Source organism: Natator depressus, chromosome 27 (genome assembly GCF_965152275.1).
Source record: "Natator depressus isolate rNatDep1 chromosome 27, rNatDep2.hap1, whole genome shotgun sequence".
Classification (NCBI taxonomy): Eukaryota; Metazoa; Chordata; order Testudines; family Cheloniidae; genus Natator; species Natator depressus.
The window spans coordinates 14,227,212-14,243,390 of record NC_134260.1 but is presented as its reverse complement, the minus strand read 5'-3'; the positions used below and the strand labels follow the sequence as shown (position 1 = coordinate 14,243,390).

Here is a 16,179-nt window from a genome sequence, read left to right as displayed (position 1 = left end):
GCTCCTTCTGCTGGCCTCTGATTGGACATCCTCCAGCAGCCCTGCTCATGCTGTGCGGTACTGGAGGGAGGCAGATGGTCTGGTTCCCCTCAGGGTTACACCTGGCCTTGGGGGGGAACTCATTTTTCCTTAAATAGAAAATTGCCCCTCTTTAGCAAAAGCTGAATTTCAGTGCAGAGTTAACATTCATTGGGGCATCCGATGAAGTGGGGTTTAGCCCACGAAAGCTTATGCTCAAATAAATGTTAGTCTCTAAGTTGCCACAAGTACTCCGTTTCTTTTTTCCAGATGCAGACTGGTACAGACTAACACGGCTACCACTCTGAAACCGATAGTGATTGCACGCATTCATAGTCCTTCCATAGGCTCCAGTCAGCCCTTCTTGGACCTCTTCGGCTTCCAGTTCCATGTCTCAAGTACCATCCACTTACATTTTGCTTCCTCATCTTGTCTGTAAGGTCCTTGGTTGAGATTTGCAAAGTAGGCAAAGGGATTGAGACACCTCTTCAATCCTACTGAAAGGTGTTTAAATCTCCTAAACTGCTGTGAAAAATCTCTCCCCTTGACTCCAGTGTTCTCTCTGACCCACCGTCCTTGTGTACGTACGTGTACCCAGCCAGTTTAGGAACACTTACTTTCTGGGGTCTTGGCCCCATATGCTTATGACTATCTCCTCCCTCTGTAGGTGGTCTCTGCTTTGGGATAACATGCAGGTTACACACGTAAATTCTGTTCCTCGTTGTGGCTCAGACTCTGCGGCACTGTGTGATTCACCTCACCTCCTTGCTATTTTCCCTATCACTCAGACCTACCTCACTGGGGCATGGGAGAAGATTTGAGAAGTGCTAAGTGTTTCCCATCCCCTTTCCCACCCAGGTGCTTATATTTAGATACCCCCAGTTCTCTGTCCAAATTGCAAAACCTCCGTCTGCTCAGCTATAAAGAAAGCTGCTACTGCTGTCTGGTGCCCTGGGATCTAGCAGTATTCTTTTTGGGAACTGACCAAGCTGTGAAACAGAAGTGGGTCGATACTCACTCCAGGACTTGCTAACTCCCTTGCTTTTATTGTGGCTTAAAGGCCAACCTCCCCGTGGCAGGGAAAGTACTCACGGGGAGTGACCAGGGCTGTGTATTTGGGGCTGTCTCAAATGACTCCCTGTTCCAGTCACCTTGCCGCCCATAGAGGGGCATGCATGCGGTGACATGGAATTGGTAGCAAGCCTCGCCCTGAGATGAGCTCTGCAGGTGCCCTTCCATAACAAGTAGTGACTTTAGGACAATGTCATTTGTCTCTGGATACTGCTCAGTGACTTGTTCTGAGGGTCTCCTGGCTGCCACTGCTTTGTTTGTTGTCCCCTTGACGGATGGCTGTCAGCCTGCAACTTGCATCCCGCCCACCTGACACTGCAAAGAGAATTGTTCTTCACAAATATTGGCCCAGTTTTCAGACTGACCCTTTGTATTTGCGTACCCAGCAATTTAAGTTCACTTCGTTCACAGATGCGAGAAGAGGGACAGAAGTATTTCAGACCTACCAGGATAACAAGAGATATGGGCTGAATTGCTGAATGTAAGACCAGTCTCTTTTTAGCACTGAGTCCGCAATCGACTCTGGCCTTTTTCTGGAAATGTTGATCCGTGCTTACCTTCGTTAACAGCTCACTGATAACTGAATGCTCCTGTGTGGTGTGGAGACCACGTCCTATATTCTACTTGACCCCAGTGCTTTGCATTAGTTCAACCCCGATCTCCACCCCGTCCAGCATACCCTGTTGACACGTGATGGGGAGTAAATAGCTTGAGCAGCTTCCATTAGTGGTTCTCTTTGCCTTTTTTACTACCGCATACGCATGCATTATGCACAAGCCATTAAAGTTGTAACCTAACCAGTAAATACAATTACAACTTTATAGCTTAAAATTACAGACAGACAAGAGTAGAACACTGCCCTTAAAATGTACATAGGATAGTCACGGGGGACTAGGTAGAAAATGATGAGCGGGCGTGTCTGTATGCTAGCTTTGTGTGGATTTCAGGGATCTAGTAGACTTTCATAGCACTAAACTGGTGAGGTTTAATTTTCAGTGTGGTTCACCTATTTTATAGGTGGGGAAACTGAGGTGCATAAGTGCAGTGACTTGTCCAAATTCAATCAGAGGCAGAGCTGGGACTAGTAGATCCCAGATTTCCTGACCCCTGTTCTAACTCTACTAGGCAACCTTTGGGCTCCTCTTTGAATTCTTTCCCTGTGTTGGCTTGTCTGAATGCATTGCCAGGCCCTGGGTCTGATTCGCTCTCTCTTGAACATGGCTCTTGCTGTTCATTACAGCACAGGGCTGCCTGGTAACTGGGTGGTGCTCAGACATGTGTTCACCAAGCCCTTGCAGGAAAAGCAACCTTCTCAGTTACGAATCCTGAGCAGACCTCATCCCGACGCAGCAAGGTGCAATCCCCCTCTGCCCTATAAAATATAAAATCCTCCCAATGCCCTGACTCAGACATAAGACGTGCCACTAAGTCAGCTGGCCGAGGGAAATGGGGGTCAGGGTTGGACTAACTTCTGCCAGCTCAGGCACTGAAATGGGTTAAGGCTGCATTGTAGCTTTTGCGGGCTGGGCTGTCCCATGAAATAGCTTGGCTTGGGTCTGTTCCTGGGTGGAGGGGAGCAGTCCGCCTAGAGCTCTCCTGGTCCAGCTCCTTCCACGCATGACTCAAGAGTATTGGTGGAAGGTGGTAATTAAACCTCTCCTTTGGAAATGCATGTGGCTGCCTCTACCAGTCCTCCCTGCTCTTATCAAGTCTGAAACTGTGACTCATCCCTCCCTTCCTGACTTGTTGTGACTCCGTGTCTGGGTCACAGGCAATGTGGAGGGTGGACTATGGCTCTTCTGCTCTCTAAGGTCCCTGCAAACCTTGAGTGGGAATGAAGTCCGAGTGGAGCCTGGCATGGCCATAAAAGGCAGCTCTCCTGGCTCCGTGGGTCAGCCTGGGTCACTCCTGTTCTGAGCAACCTCCCCTCTCCCCAGAGAGCAGAAAGGTTCCTTTGAGGGGGTAGACGGCAAGTGGGGGATGGATGCCCTTCCATCTGCTAGGGTTAGAACCCCCACCCTGGATGCCTCCATACAGGTGGGACTGGGGAAATGCATAGCAGCAGGGAATGACCTCCATTGTCTCCTAGTGCAAACCACACCAGGCGCTTTCCTGGAAAGCTTCTGCTGTGTTTACCCAAGCTGTCCCCAGGGCAGGGCCATGTTTGGAGCCATCTGTGGCATGGGCTGCTTTTCTCAAATAATCCCCTGAGTGCCAAACACATGCTGATGCTGGGGATAAGCAGCCCCCTGTAGAAGCATTGAGTGCTTTAGTGGAACTGTGCAGATATGGGGAAAGCGAGGCACAGAGCTTGTCTGACACAAGCTGGAAGCAGGCAGGGTTAGAGCTGCCCTTTCTACCAGCCAGCTGTGCTCCAGCCCCTTGAGCTTTGTCACCCGTACACCCTCTGGGGTGGGTCTGGGGAATAGCTCTGCAAAACGAAGCCCTGCTCTCAGTACAAAGGCTGGGGCTATAATCAGGCCTGTCAAGAGAAATTTGTGTACCGGATACGTCCGGTTCGATGGGGCCCTCCTCCCGTTTCACCCCAGTTGCAGAGGTTTTGGGGCCCCAGTACAATTGATCCCTCCCACGCAAATCAGCCCTGGCTATAATGTACTCCACTTGCTTTGGAGAAGCCAAACTCTGGTGCAAGCCAACATGCAGTCCAGACAGTAAGCAGCAAGCTCTTTGTCTGCTCAGCTCTCTTGCCCAAATTCTTTAGCCTGGCACTCCTGCTTGCGATCCTATGCTGCCTGCTACTGCCGCCCGTTGGCAAGGTGGGTCTTAGAGAGCTACTCAATGGGGTGAGGCTGGCAGGGCTGGGCAGGGAGGAGGCCAAGCATTACTCAGTTACTTGTGGTATTGCCCCAGAAGCGTTCGGTGCTTTCCAGGTGAGCAGGATAGCGTCCTCCCTCCATATGCAGATGGGGCTGGGATCTGTGGCTTACTGCTTATCAGTTTGGAGCTCTCTGGGCAGAAACACCCCCCACCCCCGGTCCTAAGGACCATAGGGATGGCTCCATTAGGGAGTTTTGCTTGTGCCAATGGAAAGGAGGCAAGTGATTCTGGAATAGGCCCTGTTAGCATCCGGACATGGCTGTGCTGGGGTGGGGAGGTTGAGAAACCTGCTTTACCACCTGCAGTACCCCGCCTCCCTTCACATGTTGCCAAGTCCTTGCCAATAGCAACGCAGCTGGATTCCAGAGATTCCAGAACTCCTTCCTCAAGGTCTGGATGTTGCTTGGAATCGGGGGCCCCCTCCTGTTTTCTGTGGACCTTAGGTGCCTATTGGGATTAGAGGGTCACTTTCTCCCCAATCTGAGAGGGGCACAGGGCAGCCGCTCAGCTGGTGTGAATACAAGTCTGGGCGGTCAGCTCCAAGATAAGTAGCTGTTGGTACCTCTTGGTATTCTGCTCAATGCACAGCTGGGTGGAGCAGAATCAAATGCCAGCTGGAGCTTTAAATAAAGAGAAAAGCTTGGTTAAAGTAGGGTAAACATGGCTCGCAAGGAAGCGCACTTCCTTATTGAGCTGGCTGAGGATGCGTGGCCTCTGTGTATGCGTCGGCTGTAGGGTTGGTTGGCCCACAGCACCAGTCTTGGCTTTATTAACCTCATGGGACTGTCTCTGAGAGGAAGCAGGTTCCATCTTAGGTCAATCGCTGAATGACTGGGCAGTGCTAAGACAGCCACCGGCTTCGTGGAGCAAACAAGCGTTCCCCCTCCGAGCTGGACGGAGACACACCAACTCACTGGGTGTAGGCCAAGCAGCTGTTAGACTAACTTAACTGCTAGCAGCATGTGCCAGATTCAAACCAGTGACCTAGAGGTGAAAGCTCCATATCCTCTTCCCAAGCCTCTGAGCTGCCAAGTCTTTTCTGAAAGCAGCCGTTCAGGTGACTAAAGAGATCAGTCTTGCCCCTGGCTCCCGGTGTTTCCATTGTTTCGCCAGGTTCTCTCAGGAATGCATCCTTCCTGTCTGCCAGGGTCTGGAGGAACCCCCTACCCAGAGAGCCACCGTGATTAACTGGCATTCCTATCCTGGGTGTATCTGCACCCAGCTGCAGCTGTTCTTCTACATTAACTCCTTAGTGCAATGGAGTCTCCGTTAGTAGCACAGGCTGCAAATGCAGCATACAGACTGTGCATCCAAGCCTCATGCTGCCAATGTCCAGTGGCTCTTTGCTTGGTTGCTCTGTGTCTCTCTAAATACCTCTGCAGCAGCTGTCTGCTCTCCTGGATATGGAGGGCTTGTGGCACCTTAGAGACTAACAAATTTATTTGAGCCTAAGCTTTCGTGAGCTACAGCTCACTTCATCTGTGGGGGTCGTGGGGCTGAGTCTGAAGTGAATCCTGAGCAGCCTGACCTCAAGTCTGTGTGGAATCTTCTGAGGCTGTGCAGGGGGGGTGCGGGCGGGCGGGGAGTATACCTGAACAAAGAGCATTTCCACTGTCGGAAAGGCTGGATTCCCCCTTCACACCTGGCAGAAATGCTGGAATCAGTCCCCAGAGTGCTGACAGCCATGGGGAGGCTCAAGGGATTCCTACCCTGATCTAGGTTCCTTGTGGCTGTCCCCACCTTAATGTCTGAGCGGTATGGGCTGGAATCTGGCACTCCCTTGTGAGCCACTCCTTCTAGCAGCATGGGGCGGTGGCTGCTTGGGCGGGAGCGCTTGGCGTCTCCTCCCCCAGGGGCTGAGCCGGCTGCTGTCAACCCCAGGAAGGAGAGTGGTGATCCAGCCTGGCTCTCCTGTATGGCAGTCTGGAGGAGACTCTGCAGAGCTGTTTCCATTCAAATCCCATCACTAGGGGTGTAAGTGATCTTGCCTGGAGGTGCCGATACTCTGCTTATTGCATTCTGGTAAGTACCTGCCCTGGAACAGCACTACCTGTTCTCCTGCACGTCTCTCCTACGGCACAGATACAGCAGCTTGTCTTAGCTCTGGGTCCAGTGCCCGGTCAGAGGGTGTTTCACTGGGACAGGCTAGCGTGCCTTGCCTTATTTTTAGGCACACTCAAGCTGTCCCAGAAACCTCTCTGAAAAGCCTGTTTTTATTCTAAACTCCAAACCCTTGTGGCTGGCTTCAGCTTTCTGCCAGTTTGCCTGTCCGGAAACAGCTCTTTAAAAAGCTCCTCTGTGCTTCCCGGAATAGCAGGGGATCTGTCCCTCGGCACGGGATGTTCTGGCGCACGCCTTCAGGAACCGAGAATAACCCACCCCCTTCTGCAGCGAGTAATGGCCATGGGGAGCTGGAGCTTTAGTCAGGCTGCCTGTACCAGTCACAGCCTCCTTTCATGTCCCAACATGAGAGGCAAACTGCTGAGCTGTGGGATTTGTCATCTTGGTTCATCCTTTCATCTTGGTAATAAGAAAACGGCAGATAGTGATCTCTGCATGTGTGGGAGGGTCATGGCGAGCAGCACTTAGCCACAGATGGTGCGTTAGCCTGGGTCTGCGAGGGGAGAGGGGGATTCTGGGCAGGAAAGCTGTCTGCTGGGATTCGGAATCTGGCTCAGTTTGGCCATGTGCTGGATGGAGGCTGTAACTTCCTTCCCCTTCTCCCTGCAGAGCAGCAATGGAGGTGATGAACATGATGGAGCAGCCGATCAAGGTGACAGAGTGGCAGCAGACCTACACCTACGACTCGGGCATACACTCTGGGGTGAACACCCAGGTGCCGTCGGTCAGCAGCAAATGCATCGGGGATGATGAGGACCTCTACGCCAAGCAGTATACCATCAAGACAACCACCTACAGAGAGGCGGGGGGCCAGGGCCTGGGCTCAGCAGCAGGTAGGGGACACAGATGGCCAGCATGTAAAGTTGGTGATGAGCAAACCAGATACTTGAATGGCGGTTGTGCAGAAATTCTAGTGCTCCATCCCAGCCTTTCTCCACCTCCCTCTCAAAATCTCTCATGTCCTATACTTAATCTGAACCACTCTGGGTGCATCTTCGTAAATCCTTTGTCTTCTCCACGCCTGGCCTGTCACTGCAGCTTAAAACACCAGGGCAGGGGAAGGTAAATTGTTTGGCAGCACTTCTGAGTGCAGGAAGGATCTCATACAGAGAGGGTGTTTTGTGGCATAACCACATCTCTGATTCTGAGCTCAGTCTCCACGTATGCCTCAATGGCGCTTTAAGCTGTATTTCCAAGATAGGAGCTGTTTGATCCCAGCTTAGTGATCAGCCACGTTTGCCTCTCAGTTACCTGGCTGCTTGGGGGCAGTGTGCAGTACTGTTCCTAGGTGTTACAGCTTGTTGCTTGCACAAAGTAGCTGGTGATGGTGCAACTCTGGCATGTCTGAAACAGAGGGGAAGAAAACCAGAAAAGTGTTCTCCTCCTCCCCTTTTTCCCTGCACCCCAAACACCTGCACATTGTCAGCGGAGCCTGCCACAGCCAGAATGACAGCTCTCTTGGTCGCTACAATGGCTGGGCTGGGCTTCTGTGATGCTAACTAGAAGACCCTGGCTCCATTTCTCTCTAACTAGAGAGTGAATCGCTGGACTCGGTTCTGGTGGCTCTTTCCTGTATTTATCTCTGAGTAAAGGGATCCGATTACTGGCCCGAGAGGGTAAATCCCCTTCCCTGCACAAGAGGTACAGTGCTGGCAGAGGAGGGGAAGCGAAAGGTATTTCCACACTACAGCAGCAAAGGTGCGGCTGTGCCACTTTAGCCTAGGTATTTCTTGCATCCTCAGCAGGGGGTTTCCATCTTGGCAGGTAATCCACCTCTCCAAGGCTGTAGCTAGGTGGAAGAATCCTTGTTCACAGCCCTGAGCGAAGTCACTAGGTTGACTTAAGTTCTAGGTGTAGACCAGGCCTTACAGTGGAGTAGCTCAGGCCCTACCCTGGTCCTGAGGCTGCTTCTAGGCAATGGTGTGATTTGGGGATATTTTGTCTGCCAGGAACTGGACCAAAGCCACGAGCTGTTCCCAGAAGTTATGGATAGCAATTAGTGGTAAGAGCTGTCCCTGAGCTGGATCTGTCCCAACAAACCCCATGGGGAAAGGCCTCCAAATGCCATTCCAGTCCCCTGAGCCAGCTGGTCCCAACTTGCAAATGCCCTTAATTTTTTTTAATTAGGCAGCATAATTTGGGAATTGTCACACAAGGCCTGTTAATTAAAGTGTTCCCTTATCTCTGTGTGCTGCTGTATCTCTTTACAATGTGAAGCACCAGCTCTTTGCGGGGCGTGCTGGGATGCTGACATTACCGGTGTCATTTTGTTAAGCTTCTGCTCAGCTAATTGAAATCTGGAGGCCTGGCAGTGAACTCTGCCGAGCTTGGGAGTTTAACATTCCCTTCGCCTCTTCTCCCTGCAGCAGCAGACATGGAGTCTCAGCTGGCCATGACACGGGCCCAGCGTGTCCGGGCTGCCATGTACCCAGAGACCATGGAGGACCGGTCCCTGCTTATGACCACTCACATTGATGGCCAGCAGACCAACGTACAGAGGCTGGCCGAGCCGTCGCAGATGCTGAAATCTGCCATCGTGCACTTGATCAACTACCAGGACGATGCAGAGCTGGCCACGCGGGCCATCCCAGAGCTCACCAAGCTGCTGAATGACGAGGACCCGGTAAGGGAGCAAACTCTGCTCAATGCACGCTCTTGTCCGGGGCATGCTCTGGGACTCAGGCTGCAAACCTCCTAGCTGCGTGCTTGCCTGGAAGCATAGCTCTGGCGGGGGAGGCTGCTGCAACGTGCCTGGGACCTCAGAGGAGATCCAGCCAACGCTGACCAACGCCCTTCTCCTTTGCCAAAGTGCTGTGGTCACGTGGCCCATCAACCCTGCTGTAGCAAGGGGGAATCTGACCCAGGGCAACTGTGTTCCTTTACATCTGTACTCACAGTTCCTCCCCTCCCTCTTCTGCCCTTTTAATACCTCATGTGAACTTAGCGCTCCTGGCGTTACCCCGGCTTTGGCCAGATGGCAAAGCAGGGCAGCCTGCACTCTAGTGCTGCGTAGATTCCAAGGCCAGACAGGACCGTTGTGATCATCTAGTCTGACCTCCTGTGTTAACAGGCCAGGGACCTGCCCCAAAATAACTCCTAGAACAGATCTCTTGGAAAAACCTGTCGCATTGCACCCCTGGCTGCTTCCCCCGCCCCACCCTCTGCTGTGTCAGAGCGCCTGAGCCCTGGCTGCAGCCCGCCCTCCTGCTGCGCGTCGTGGTGCCGTTGTGTTAAATAGCCGCATTCGAATGCACTAGCTGGGCGGGCTCTCAGCCCCCTGAGCAGAGTCTTTCCCACCACTCTGGCCCAGCCTAGCAGTACGGTACAGTGGATCCAGCTGCCCCATGTGCAGTGCTAGCCGCCTGAAAGGGAGGAAACTTCTTTTGGCTGCTTTAGTGGGAGACTCAGCTCCCTCGCTGCTCAGTAATCTCCTGGTTCATAGCGTCGGCTGGGACCCCTCTCCCATCTGCAGCCTTCTCTCTCCCTAGGTTGTGGTCAGCAAAGCGGCCATGATAGTGAACCAGCTGTCCAAGAAGGAGGCGTCGCGCCGCGCCCTGATGCAGTCCCCACAGATTGTGGCCGCGGTGGTGCGTGCCATGCAGAACACCAGCGACTTGGACACGGCCCGCTGCACCACCAGCATCCTGCACAACCTCTCGCACCACCGCGAGGGGCTGCTGGCCATCTTCAAATCGGGAGGCATCCCAGCTCTCGTGCGGATGCTCAGGTACCAACGTGCAGGTGTACAGAGCTGAGCCAACAGGCTCTGGAGTGGCTCACCCATAGTCTGTTCAGTAGGACAGCTGCTTGCTGTACAGGGTGGCTGGAAGTGGGAGGGAGCGGAGCCAGGGCAGGCGAGAGGCATTGACAGCGCTCTGGTGTGGCCAGTCTGCTGGCATTGCAAAGCATGTTGTCTGATAACTGCCGTAGGGCCTGGTCAGTAGGCTGCAGGCTTAGCCGAGCCCGTTCCCTCGTCAAAGATGAATCTTTGCTTTCTTGCCTGCAGCTTGGAATCTCCTCTGCCGAGCTGGCTACGGAGCCTCCTAGCTTATAGCACTTCACGAAATCCAGGGACTCCCTCCATCTGGCCATCCCGGCCATCGTGGGAATGCCACAGACGTCTGTTTTGGGCCACCCTGAGGGTTGCGTTCACCAGTGAGGTTTAAGCTGTGCTCGAAGTGCCTGCTGGGCTAGTGAGGAGCGGAGCTAGGGACAGTACAGTGCTCGCTTCTGTTCCATGCTGATCCCAGGGTGGCTGAACTTTTCCAGGCACAGCACTTGAATGGGCCGCCTGCCAGGGGCCACACCCAACTGGCATAAAATGGCGCTGCCTGCAGCAGCCCTTCCATTCCTAATATGGAGGTGCAGTCTGCCAGAACTACACATCCCAGCATGCAGTGCCCGGTACCGCTCTGGGGCCTGCCTGTAACAAGCATGAAGGCGCCCACACATCTTCAGCCACCTCCTGCTGTGGCTTAATTCCCCTTCATGCTCTCATCCCTAGCTCCCCGGTCGAATCAGTCTTGTTCTACGCAATCACCACCCTGCACAACCTGCTGCTGTACCAGGAAGGTGCCAAGATGGCGGTGCGCCTGGCTGATGGCCTGCAGAAGATGGTTCCCCTGCTGAACAAGAACAACCCGAAATTCCTCGCCATCACCACTGACTGCCTTCAGCTCCTAGCCTATGGGAACCAGGAGAGCAAGGTGAGCCTGCTGCCAGCCCTGGCTCCTTCATTGTCTTGTTGGTAGCATTTGTCCCGTGGCTACTAGGATCCGGGAGTAGGTGGGAAGTGGAGGCTGCTGTCAGTGGACAACCTGGTCTGCGTTGTCAGCTTGTCCATTAATTAGAACCAGCGAAACTACTGGGGTGAGGGCGAGGGTGGAAGGTTCAAACCCTCCCTTGCTGCACAGACCCCTCCGCTCTTGCAGTGCCCACTAGCCTGGATACTTGGTGCCACAGCACTAAATGCCATGATAGCTCAGTTCCAGCAGGGGAGCGGTTCTGGCCCAAACCCCTCAGTCCATCCTGCTCCCAGTAGCAAGTTCAGCTCTCCTGCCAGACTTTTCTGTACTGCCCTTCCAGCCTAGACATGTATTTATAGTCTTAAAGCAAGACCCTCTTTTCCCTACTCCTGTGTGATCGTAGTTGTGTGTAAACACTCCTGACCAAGGCTTGGCTGCCCGGAATAGCACCGAAACGCAGCAGTCGGTGCCTGCTGCGTGTGTGGCGGAAACTGGATCCCCTGTTGCGGCCGCCAGAGACGTTACTCTTACACTGAAGAGTAGCAGACCCTCTGGGCTGGTAGTTAGGCCGTGTCTACACTACGGGCACTACAGCGGCACTACGGCAGCATAGCCATGTCTACACCGGGAGGGAGTTGGGAGGGCTGAACTACGGCACTTGGGTGGAATTTCTCATACCGCTGAGCGCTGTAGCCATGTTGACCCTACTGAGTCTAGACCAGGCCTACATCTTAATCCTTTTAGGGCCAGGTGGCTGTTCTGTGGGGGGCTCTTGGAGTTTGGGGGGGGAAGTTGCACTGAATTTGCTGTGCACATAGTGCTGGGGGCTGTCCAGTCTCCTGTCCTGTGACTTTAATCCTGAATGTTTGAGTCAGTTTTAAGTTGCACAAATGGACCTGCAGATTGTCCTGGTGCCCTGGTTGTAGAATCATAGAAATGTGGGGCTGGAAGGGACCTCGAAGTCAGGTCCAGCCCCCTGCACTATGGCAGGACCACGCGAACCTAGACAGTCCCTGGCAGGTGTTTGACCACCCTCTTCTTAAAAGGCTCCAGTGATGGGGATTCCACAGCCTCTCTGGGAAGCCTGTTCCAGAGCTTTAGCTTAGCTTAGCTACCCTGAGAGTTAGAAACTTCTTCCTAATATCTCACCTAAATCTCCCTGCTGCAGACTAAGCCCATTACTGCTTCTCCTACCTTAAGTGGACATGCGCAATTGATCCCTGCTGTCTTTACACCAGCCCTTAGCATGTCTGCAGACTGTTCTCAGGTCTCTCTCTCTCTCTCTCCATTCACGTGGAGTTGAACCCAGGAGCTAGGATCCAGTTGAGTCAGGACAGTGGAGCAGATATTCCCACTAATGCAGTAGTGCCCCACTCGGTGGCTTAAGTGCAAATGTTAAGGATTAATCGGAGTTCTCTGGCAGCACCTGATCTCTGTGGACACCTCTCGTGGCCCCCCTCTGGAGGGCTAATGCTGCTTTCTCTTGCAGCTGATTATTTTGGCCAATGGGGGACCCCAAGCCCTGGTGCAGATCATGCGCAGCTACACCTACGAGAAACTGCTCTGGACCACCAGCCGGGTGCTCAAGGTCCTGTCTGTGTGTCCCAGCAACAAGCCTGCCATCGTGGAGGCCGGTGAGTGAGCCCTGTGAAGGCCGGGGGGTGGGCCTGAGATGGAGGGGGCTGGTTCAGACTCAACAGCTGGAGCAAACTAGGCTGTGGCCCTTTCCAGGCACCACTGGATACTTGCTCTCTTCCAAGGCACATGGGCTAACGTGAGGTGCGGAGCTGGGCCCTGTCTCAGCCTCTGGGCCAGCAGGAACCAGCAGCATCCTGCTCCTACTTCGGTGTCAGTTATGGTTTGAGAAGTCCCTGAGCTGCTCTGTAATGGAAATAAGCTGGTGCCTCGTCCTTGAGGGGCCGATAACGAACCACGCTCCTATTCAGCGAGATGGGATGTGGATTTAATTTCCATTTGTTATGTCACTTTGCTTCCAGCTGTGCTGAGCTGTTACTCTTAATGAGGCCTTCATCAGAGACCCTGTCAGATGACAGTGTTAATTGTAACATCCCAACACTTCCCCTTATTAAGGTTCCCAGCTCTCCCATCCCCTTCCATTGCACCTCCGACAGCTCTCCCTAAACAGCACCTGTCCCACACTGCTCACGTCCACGTCCCCTGTGTGACTTCCCATCCCGGCAGCGTCCCCAAGCACTCGCTGTGTGGTCGGTCCCTCTAGGCTTCCATACGACTCTCTAGAACTTAGTGTTCTAACGCCACCCTGTTAGTCTCCTCTACTCCTGTCAGGATGCTACCCACACTTCTCACTCGCTCGAATGACACGGAGTGACACTCTGTCTTGGCACTTCCCTTTCCATGTTGGCTGGGTCTCTGCTCCCATGGCCTGTCACCTGTTTCCAGAGAGCTCATCTGGAGGAGGGGCATTTCCAGGAGGTCGTAGCGACTGGTTCCTCTGGGTGCACAGACACCTCTGACGGGAGGTGGGCCTGTTTGCACCTTTACTCGAGTTGCGGGGTGCTTTATGGAGTGGCCAATGCAGTTGCGAAGCTACAGGAATGGGTTAATCTCTGATTAGTGCCCTTGTGTCAGGGCTGCCATCCCAGCCTTGCCATGAGTTGGGCACTCATACTCTGGCTTCTTACACATGCCAGTGGAAACTTTTTGAGGACAAATGCGAGTTGTTTTTGCTTAGGCTTGTGCAGACATGTGCTTCTGGGGGAGAGCGAGGGGGCAGAATTGCTGCTAGCCCTGCTGGCCAGCTGCGATGCTGCCTTTGTGTCCCTACAGTACAAGGAGGGATGGTGGCCTCAGACTTAGTGTTGCAAAGGGCTGTCTGAAGAGCCCAAACCCATGTGTAGCCTCTCACATGCTTGGATGGTGCTGGGCAGCTCGGATGTTGGGGCTAATTACAGCTGGGCTGGGCTTTGTGTTTCTTCCCTCAGGTGGCATGCAAGCTCTGGGGAAACATCTGACCAGCTCCAGCCCAAGGCTCGTACAGAACTGCCTGTGGACCTTGAGGAACCTCTCTGATGTGGCCACCAAGCAGGTGAGTGCACAGGAATCCAGCCATTGTAGAAGCCTCAAATAAGCATTTCTAAGGCGTGTTCCTGAATAGACTGTAGAGCATTAATCACCTGTCTGGTGCTCTGTGGGGATACCTGATCTTAGCCTGTTCTGCACTAAGCCCAACATCCACAGTCCAGAGGGGATGTTCTTACCCAGCTTTGACTCCAAGGAGCAGCTCCCGTCACAGTCCGGTTGCAATGGCTTAATTTCCATGGGGCCAGCAGGAAGTAATGGAAATCCTAGAAATGTGGGGCTGGAAGGGACCTTGAGAGATCCAAGTCCAGCCTCCTGCAATGGGGCAGGACCAAGTAAACCTAAACCCTCTCTGACAGGGGTTTGTCCAACTTCCTCTTGAGCACCTCCAGTGACAGGGATTCCACATTCTCCCATGGAACCGTGTCCCAGAGCTTCTCTGCTCTGAGAGTTCTTCCTAATATCTAACCTAAATCTCCAGTGGTGCCAAGTGAGCCCATTCTTTGTCCTACCTCCAGTGGCCATGGAGAACAATTGATCCATGTCCTCTTTATACAGCCCTTAACATGTTCGAAGACTATCAGGTCTCCTTTGCTCAAGACTACACACGCCCAGATTTTTAACCTTTCCTCCCAGGTCAGGTTTTCTAAACCTTTGGTCACTTTTATGGTCTTCTCCTGGGCTCCCTCCAATTTGTCCGCAGCTTTCCTAAAGCGCGGCGCCCAGAATTGCACACAGGACTCCAGCTGGGCCCTCACCAGTGTCGAATAGAGTGAGACACTCACCTCCTGTGTTGTTCATATGTCCCAGAATGAGGTCAGCCTTTTTCACAGCTGCATCACATTGACTCAGATTCAGTATGTGACCCGCTAGAGCCCCCAGATCCTTTTCAGCAGTAATTCTGCCTAGATGGCCATTCCCCAGTTTGTAGCTGTGCATTTGATTTGTTTCCTTGCCAGCTGAAGTACTTTCCACTTGTCTTTATTGGAATTTCATCTTGTTGATGTCAGTCTAATTCTCTAATTTGTCCATTTGTTTTGAATTCTAATCCTGTCCTCCAAAGTGCTTGCGACTCCTCCCAGCTGGGTGTCCTCTGCAAATCCTACAATCACACTCTCCACTCCATTCTCCAAGTCATTTAATGAACCTAGTGAATGGTACCAGATCTAGGACTGAACCCCGCAGCACCCCACTAGTTACGTCTGCCGGTTTAACAGTGAACCATTGATAGCTACTCGCTGAGAACAGTCTTTCAGCCAGCTGAGCACCCACCTTTGTAGTAATTTTATCTAGACCCCAGTTCCTTAGCTGGCTTATGGGACTCCTATGTGGGACTGTCAAAAACCTTGCTAAAATCAAGGTACATCCCATCTACTGCTTCTCCCGTCCACTGGACCAGTTACCCTGTCAAATGCTGGCTTCCTAGTGCTCAGGGTCTCCCAAGGGCGCCTGGGGCCTCTTCACACCAGGATGGCAGTCTGTGCTCTCCCTGCCTGTGTCTGACTTACACTCCATCTCCAGGACCCAGTGGGGAGAACGTGCCCCCTGTAAGTACATGCTTCTGTGTGCTGCCAGCCCATGCACCGCACCCACAGGGGTGGGGCTAGGAGTCTGGCGAAGGCGTAAGCCGTTCTGTGTCAGCACCCTTGGAAAGGCGTCTCCCGTGTTCCCCTGCTGCAGAACCGGTGCTGGGGCTTGCTTCTGACTTCCAGGGCTGGTGCCAGACTGTTCTGACAGTCAGCGAGGAAGCCATTGTTCGTCAAGCTAATGGTATTTGTGGAAGGACCGTGGGAGCGCAGCTGGGGAGGGTGGGGTGGAATCCGGACAAGGAAGGGAGCAGAAGAGTCAGACGCCCCTGAAGTTTCACCAAGCTGCTTGCTTTGACACCCAGGGTCCTCTTCCCCCAACCCCCGCCTTTCCACTGCTTCCTGATGTGTTCCCCACATGGTGCTTGGCCTGACCCTCCACATGGATTAGGATCTGATGCAGCGTGGAAAGTATTTGGGATCGTTTCTGGAAGGCATGTAACTCCATCTCCAGTGAGATTAACAAATGAAACATTTGGTGGTCAGGCTCTGCTAAATAGCAAACGGGAATGCAGCTTTGTCTACTGACTTAACTCCTTTGCATCCTCTGTCTAACCAGGACCCAAGACCCCACCCCCATCTCCCACTGTCCTTCTGGCTATTCTTAAATCCCTCAGTCCTGCCACTAGTGACCCCCATGATCACCCACAGTGCGCGTGCTGGCTTGCCATACTGCTCTGAACAGCTGGGGATTGTATCACTTGCATGTTTCCGGCAGGGGAAACCTGGCGAAGATACTA

General features: G+C 53.2%; 1 protein-coding gene across 4 annotated transcripts in view; it reads left to right on the top strand.

Annotated features, from left to right (window-relative positions):
- The window catches only part of JUP (junction plakoglobin), a 50,824-nt gene that overhangs the window by 26,192 nt on the left and 8,453 nt on the right, over positions 1–16,179 (top strand). For 2 of the 4 annotated variants that reach the window (XM_074940930.1, XM_074940931.1), the window contains exons 2-7: positions 6,658–6,881; positions 8,415–8,671; positions 9,537–9,775; positions 10,553–10,754; positions 12,283–12,427; positions 13,757–13,860. In XM_074940930.1, the coding sequence (XP_074797031.1) occupies positions 6,665–6,881; positions 8,415–8,671; positions 9,537–9,775; positions 10,553–10,754; positions 12,283–12,427; positions 13,757–13,860 (1,164 nt within the window). In that variant the 5' untranslated portion in view covers positions 6,658–6,664. Of the gene's footprint in view, positions 1–5,927; positions 5,950–6,653; positions 6,882–8,414; positions 8,672–9,536; positions 9,776–10,552; positions 10,755–12,282; positions 12,428–13,756; positions 13,861–16,179 lie in introns of those variants that run through there. The other 2 variants (XM_074940933.1, XM_074940932.1) reach the window with 2 other exon arrangements.